We start from the raw sequence: 7,665 nt of genomic DNA on the forward strand, positions 1-7,665 counted from the left end.
TGGATGTGTGTTTGGTAGTTGGAGGTGTGTTTGGTAGTTGGAGGTGTGTTTGGTAGGTGGATGTGTTTGGTAGTTGGAGGTGTGTTTGGAAGGTGGAGGTGTGTTTGGTAGTTGGAGGTGTGTTTGGTAGTTGGAGGTGTGTTTGGTAGGTGGATGTGTGTTTGTAGTTGGATGTGTGTTTGTAGTTGGATGTGTGTTTGGTAGTTGGATGTGTGTTTGGTAGTTGGAGGTGTGTTTGGTAGTTGGAGGTGTTTGGTAGTTGGAGGTGTGTTTGGTGGGTGGAGGTGTGTTTGGTAGTTGGAGGTGTGTTTGGTAGTTGGAGGTGTGTTTGGTAGGTGAAGGTGTGTTTGGTAGTTGGAGGTGTGTTTGGTAGGTGGATGTGTGTTTGGTAGTTGGATGTGTGTTTGGTAGTTGGAGGTGTGTTTGGTAGTTGGAGGTGTGTTTGGAAGGTGGAGGTGGTTTGGTAGTTGGAGGTGTGTTTGGTAGGTGGAGGTGTGTTTGGTAGTTGGAGATGTGTTTGGTAGTTGGAGGTGTGTTTGGTAGGTGGATTTGTTTGGTAGTTGGATGTGTGTTTGGTAGGTGGAGGTGTGTTTGGTAGTTGGAGGTGTGTTTGGTAGGTGCATGTGTTTGGTAGTTGGAGGTCTGTTTGGTAGGTGGAGGTGTGTTTGGTAGGTGGAGGTGTGTTTGGTAGTTGGGTGTGTGTTTGGTAGGTGGAGGTGTGTTTGGTAGGTGTTTGTTTCAGGTGAAATGCTGGTACAGAAGTGGTAAATGATTCACTGCTACACAGATCAGACTGGAATTCTTGTTTTGTGAAAAAGTACCACAGATTAAACACAACAAACATCTGAACACTGTAACAGAACATCTACAGAACGGTTCTGAACGAATACAACACGGAAATGATACTGGCTATCTTCCAGAAAAGGAATATTTATATATAGACATGTTTATATTTCTGTACAATAGTGTTTATAAAAGTGGAACTACATTTTGCAGCATTTGTAGTCCAGCGCCCGTGAGTGTAGCACACTGTCGGCAGTAAAAACGTAAAATTATAATCTGATAATCCGATCAGGCAAACATCAAAAGTGCAGTCCGTGTCTGGAGTCTTCATATCCAGAAACGTCTTGGGGTAGAGAAAGTCCTGCTGTTTCCGGCGCGTAATGGTGTCGTAAACGTAACGTAGGGTAACGTAACGTATCGTGAGTTATTGTCTATGTGCTACACGTGTTACCGGAGGCTTCCACTAGAGGGCAGACCAGAAAACACTGACCAGTGAAGTGTAAACATTCCTGCACGGCCAAATTAGCCAATTAAAAACTCTACGATCACAAAGAGCGAAAAAAGCCACGACAGCGGCGCCTTTAAACACGGTATATAAAGTATAAATATTTTACCTGATTTGGCCAATTAACCCCGCCCCCCTCACACTATGTAAAGATATGTAAAGATCCCAACACGAGACAGTCCATGCCTCCTCCGGTACATCTGAAGTCAGACTCCGCCTCTTCTTCAACTTCCACCAATCACTAAGCAGCATCACGCTCGGAGGAAAGCGCCGGAACCCCAGCTCTGATACATCAGCTAACAGACGCCTGAAATTTAACTAGAAACTATTTTAAAATCTATTTTAACATTAAAATAAAAACAGTTTTACAACAATCTTCATTCACTGAATCCAAAATTCAGTCCAGAGTGTACAAGAACACATAGTCAACAGCAAGTCTAGTCTTAGTCTAGTCTTAGTTTAGTTGTAGTCCAGTCTTAGTCCAGTCTAAGTCTAGGTTTAGTCTAGTCTTAGTATAGCAATAGTCTTGTCTTAGTCTAGTGTCAGTCTAGCCATAGTCTAGTTTTAGTTTCGCCTTAGTCTAGTCTTAGTCTAGTCTTAGTCTGGTCTTAGTCTAGTCTTAGTATAGTCTTAGTATAGTCTTAGTCTAGTCTTAATCTATCTTAGTCTAGTTAAATTCTAGCCTTAGTCTAGATAGCAGGTAGGTAGATAGATACTTTATTGATCCCAGAGGGAAATTCTGAAAATACTTTATTATTTTTCTATCCAGCCTAGTCTTAGTGTAGCATTAGTAGTCCGGTCTTATTCTAGTCTTAGTCTAGTCTTACCAAGGAGCTCAAAGAGCAGCACTGGCATTATAAACAACAATCAGGACGGTAAAAATGAGTGTTTTTAAAAATGAGTCCGGCGACTTTAAATCCTGTACAGAGCTGAATCCAGAGCGTAACGATGTTTCAGTTTTAGTTTCTGGTGTAGTTTTAGTCTGTTTTTAGCGCTGTGTTTAAGGTAATCCGGTAGTTTACAGTGTGAAAGGGAAGTGTTGGGGCGGGTCAGTCTGAGACAGCGCTGAGGTCGGGTCCGGCGTCTCCTGGCGGTCGCGGCGCGGTGATTCAGGCGAAGGGGTTTTCTGGTTTCGAGGCGGTGGCGTCGGAGTCGTGGCAGCTCTTGCCGTTTAAGTGTTCGCTGTGGCAGTCGATGCTGTAGCAGCCCTGAACCTCGGTGATGGAGGAGGCGGTGTAGGAGGCGGAGCGCAGAGCCTCTGAATGGGTCAGAGTGCTGCCGAACTGAATCCGGTACTGATTCCAGTGCCTCCTGAGCACGCCCTGAACCTGCAGGAGAAACATCAGGAGATTAGAGCGGGTCTAGACTCTTATTAAACAACAAGAAACCACTTCAGTTTCTGAATCAGTTTCTCTGATTTTGCTATTTATAGGTTTATGTTTGAGTAAAATGAACATTGTTGTTTTATTCTATAAACTACAGACAACATTTCTCCCAAATTACAAATAAAAATATTCTCATTTAGAGCATTTATTTACAGAAAATGAGAAATGACTGAAATAACAAAAAAGATGCAGAGCTTTCAGACCTCAAATAATGCAAAGAAAACAAGTTCATATTCATAAAGATTTAAGAGTTCAGAAATAATCAATATTTGGTGGAATAACCCTGGTTTTTAATCACAGTTTTAATTTCATGCATCTTGGCATCATGTTCTCCTCCACCAGTCTTACACACTGCTTTTGGATAACTTTATGCTGCTTTACTCCTGGTGCAAAAATTCAAGCAGTTCAGTTTGGTGGTTTGATGGTTTGTGATCATCCATCTTCCTCTTGATTATATTCCAGAGGTTTTTAATTTGGTAAAATTAAAGAAACTCATCATTTTTAAGTGCTCTCTTATTTTTTTACAGAGCTGTATACTGTACGTTACCTCCGTATTGCTATTGTTATCATGCATTTACTTCAGTACTGCAATTTTAATCATTAATTTACCTCAGCAGTGCTGCTTTAGGCATTAATTAATCTCAGTACTGCTACTCAAGCCTTGTGATGAAAATTTAAAAAAACAGAGAACGACAGAAAATCTATAGATAGAATTAAACAGATTACTATACTAGTCCTGTAGAGCACTACAGGGGATGGTGGGGGTGGGGATCTGTCGCTTTCCATGGAAATATGACTAAAACCAATTTATTTATTTAGTGATTGTACCACAGTTAGTTTAATGTGTTGTAGCACAAATCTCAGAGTCTGCAGAGATAAACCACACCATCCTCCTCCTCCCACTCTTTAATGATGCGCTCTGTCGCGGTGCGTCCGCCCTCACCGCCGCCACACCGGCCGTCACACATCCGCCTCGGCGCCGGTAATCACCGCATTAACTCCTGACCCGGTAATGCAGCGACTCCAGCAGCAGATGCTCTTTACCGCGAGGAGCCAATCCGGACACGGTTCCGCTGCGGCGCTAATCACTAATGTGTGTTTATGGCCGACAGCCAGAGTCTTTAATTATCCGGAGCAGAACCGGAGCCCGAGGGACGGCTCTGAGAACCGGAGCGTCTCCGGGGCTCCGGGTCCCCGGGTTCTGATCTGATCTGCCGGGTGGGTGGGGGGGGGGGGGGGGGCGTGGTGCGGACTCTGGACCACAGAGATAAACAGGAAGCTGTGCCGCGGTGAAGGAGCTTACCTCGCCGTTGAAGAAGCAGAAGATGGTGGCCACCAGCAGCCCCTGAAACGCAGAACAACACGTCAGTTCCGCGTGAGAATAAACACGTCAGGAATTTACCGGCGGCGTGTTCCGTCCCGGTTCTGATTTCCAGGCAGCCGGGAGCTTAATATGCATATCAAACCGCTGCAGACGACACGACCGCAGCTCTGTCGCATTATTTACTGCGCACACTGAACCGGGCCCGCCGGCACCGAACCTGGCACTGAGTCCGGCACTAAGCCCGGCACTAAGCCCGGCACAGAGCAACATTCTTCAAAACACTCCAAATTATAATTAACTTCCTGCCAACTAGCCACAGACTATAAAAACACACCCCCTCAGACAGACCGTCCAATCACAGTGACCCGAGCTGAGCGAGGTCCAGCTGCCTCTCAGAGCTCATTAATAAAGCTGTTAAACGTTTTATTCTGATATTTACTGTAATTTACTGTAATTCCTTCTGACAGCTGATATTACAGGATAATTATCTGAAGATTATTAATGTTAGGATCAGCTGTCGGTACTGAGAATTTTTACTGAATCATCTTTTAACTGCAGAGAATTCACTACAGGAAACACTAAAACTCTAAAACTCAGCTTTAATATGCAGGTTTTAAAGATCTGTATGAGAAGAAAAAAAAAAAAAAACTAGGCGGGACTTTAAAATTATACAACACAAAGCGGCCAATCAGATTAGACTTCATTGATTGTTATAAAATGTATAAAATTGTGTAAAATTTAATTATGACATACTTTGGTTCAGAAAATCACACAAATGTTGATATCAAGTGGGAAAAGTCGTCACTATCAAACAAATACTATTAAAAATCTCCTGAACAGCATCTTTACAGGAGAATAAATATATATAATTATATGAGAATATATACAATTTAAATCTCTAAATAAATGTACATTTAAAGCATTTCTATTGGTCCGTTATTAATAAAAGCAAGGACGAACAGATTTAAAAACATTTTTACCCAAAAGCCATCACTTTACTGAACTCACACATCCACTGATCCTTTTTTGCACTTCGTCACTTTGTACTATTATAATTTTCTGAATGAGACTTTATATTATATAGATGTTTGCATTCGGAAAAAAGGAGTGGCTTTTAATCTCATTTTACATGTGTATAATGACAACAAATGCATTCTATTCTAATCTATTCTATAAAATCTTAATAAAATTCAACAATAAGCATAAACAGCTGCCAGATTCTCATTATGAGTAAAGAGAAGACAGTGTTAGTGTGAAGACCAGGTGATTCTCAGATCACGTTTTTACAGACAGGTGTGCGGTTTACCTGGTAGTGCATGAGGATGTTCATGACGTAATCGTAGATCTCGGAGGAGACGCGTCCGCCCGGTTTATACGGCAGCAGGACGTACTGGATGCCGAGCAGCGGGACCAGGATGAGGGTGGCTCTCACCGCCTTCATGTAGAGACTGGACTCGGCCTGGTGCGTCACCTTCAGTTTAGTGATGAGAACCCGAACGATGTTCAGCAGGAAGAACAGATTCACCTGCAGAGACACAGAGACAGCAGCTGAAGCACAGCGACAGGCCACGCCCACATCTCTACACTTCAGATACATTATATTATACAGACTGTGTATCTATGAGTGGATAATAACACAACCTCTGCACAATTCTGAATGGAAAGCTTAGCACAGTTACCTTAGCGTAGTTTAGCTACCCAGCTTACAGATTAGTGCCTGTTCCATCAGTATAACATTTTTTATCTGTATCTAATTCCAGAATTCAGTGTTTCGTGTGTCGGAGGCTGAGTGATCTGCAGTGCTAAACACTGTAAACATCCCCCAGTGCAAAACATTTAATAAATCAAACAAATATATATCCTACTGTCCAATCAAACTCCAGGGTTGAGATGAAATACGAAGCCTGGTCATGTGACCTGCCGATCACACAGGCTGTTTATTCTTCGAAAGTTGTTTTTTTGTTTAAAACACAAAAATCATTGCTAAAAACTGTTAACAATGATTCATCCCTAAGAGACTCTTTATTTTTTTTATTATTTTATCTTTCTACTATTTCAGACTGGAACTGATTTGCTTAAACGTCAATAAAACCTAAAAAACACAGCCTGTGGGTTAAAACGAGCAGTAACAGTAAGTGAATACTACATCTGATTATTGTTTAATTAGCTTTTTAAACTAATAAAAACAGGAAAAGCATTAACGAACATAAAGTAAAAAAAAATAATAACTGAGAATAAAAGCGTGGAGATATCTCACCACCAGCGCCGCACAGATCGGCCCGTGAATAATATACAGCAGAGACGTGTTCGAACTGATCCAGCAGCTGCAGATCAACAGAACAACAATATTATCATTAAAACACAAACAATAATATACTAATATACTGCTATTTATATAAATATACTCACTTGTCGTTGTAGTAATAGCTCCTGGCTATAGCGTGTATTGTAGCTGGTATTAATGGGAAACCTGCAGAAAATAAAATGATCAAATAAATAAAACCCATAAGAGATTCTCAGAGCAGTACACAGGAGGAGGAGGAGGTGGACAAAGAGGAGGAGAAGAAGGAGGAGGAAAAGGAGTAGGAGGAGGTGAAGGAGGAGAAGGTGGAGGAGGAAAAGGAGTAGGTGAAGGAGGAGAAGGTGGAGGATGTGGTAAAGGTGGTGGAGGAGAATAAGAAGGAGGAGGAGGTGTAGGAGAAGGAGGAGAAAGAGGTGGAGGAGGTGGAGAAGAAGGAGGAGGATACAGAAAAGGTGTAGGAGAAGGAGGAGAAGAAGGACATGGAGAAAAAGAAGAGAGGAAGGAAGGTAGAGGATGAGGAGGTGGAGGAGGAGGTGGAGGAGAATGTGGAAGAAGAGGGGTTGGAGGAAGTGGAGGATGTGGTGGAGGAGACGAAGGACGATAAGAAGGAGGAGGTAGAGGAAAAGGAACTGGAAGAGGTGGAGGAGGAGGGGGTGGAGGAGAAAAAGGTGGAGGTGTATTTATTAATATGATAATTATACCGTACCCCACCCCAGCAGGTAGTACCACATGAGGTGCTGCTTCTCGGCGAAGACGGCGACGACGATGAGCGTGTGCAGATAAATCCCCTCACACAGCATCCAGAAATAATTACACCCGAACAGGTACAGGTGAACAAACTGAGACACCTTACAGCTCGTCTACAGAGAGATCAGAACCAACAGAACCAACAGAACCATCAGGATCTACTGACCCAAACCCACATCTCTCACTCAGCACTGTACCAAACCCTCACACCGCTGGACTTACGGGGTTTCGCTGCACTAACTCCTGGTTGTTTGCGACGGCCGTCAGCCAGATGATGGTGATGATGGAGTTCAGGACGAAGGAGAAGAAGAGGTTTTTGTGGAGAGTGATCCTCTGACAGCTCAGACTCCTGCAGGAACCAGATACCAACCCGGGTTATCAACAGAACACCAGCAGAACATCAGCAGAACTTTAGAATATCAAAACTTCACATAACATCACCAGAACAGATAAACATCTAAACATCAGAACACCCGCAGAACGTCCAAACATTATCAGGTTCTTACTTGAAGTGGAAGAATATGGCGAGGGAGATGAAGAGGGAGATGAGGGAGAGCCCGTGGCCAATCAGAGCCAGGTACAGCAGATTCATGGCCGTCTGTAGGAGAAACAGAAGGAT

The 7,665-nt window shown here is 42.9% G+C and overlaps 1 protein-coding gene across 2 annotated transcripts in view; it reads right to left on the bottom strand.

Annotated features, from left to right (window-relative positions):
- Positions 1–788: 788 nt before the first annotated feature.
- calcrla (calcitonin receptor-like a) overlaps positions 789–7,665 on the bottom strand; it is a 31,950-nt gene continuing 25,073 nt past the window's right edge. For both annotated transcript variants that reach the window (XM_022680460.2, XM_049484667.1), the window contains exons 6-13: positions 7,553–7,644; positions 7,269–7,395; positions 7,006–7,159; positions 6,407–6,467; positions 6,255–6,321; positions 5,304–5,522; positions 3,977–4,018; positions 789–2,616 (exon numbers count right to left, since the gene is read on the bottom strand). In XM_022680460.2, coding sequence (XP_022536181.2) covers positions 2,398–2,616; positions 3,977–4,018; positions 5,304–5,522; positions 6,255–6,321; positions 6,407–6,467; positions 7,006–7,159; positions 7,269–7,395; positions 7,553–7,644 — 981 coding nt within the window. In that variant the 3' untranslated portion in view covers positions 789–2,397. The remainder of the gene's footprint in view (positions 2,617–3,976; positions 4,019–5,303; positions 5,523–6,254; positions 6,322–6,406; positions 6,468–7,005; positions 7,160–7,268; positions 7,396–7,552; positions 7,645–7,665) is intronic.

This window comes from Astyanax mexicanus, chromosome 11 (assembly GCF_023375975.1).
Source record: "Astyanax mexicanus isolate ESR-SI-001 chromosome 11, AstMex3_surface, whole genome shotgun sequence".
NCBI classification, from domain to species: domain Eukaryota; kingdom Metazoa; phylum Chordata; class Actinopteri; order Characiformes; family Acestrorhamphidae; genus Astyanax; species Astyanax mexicanus.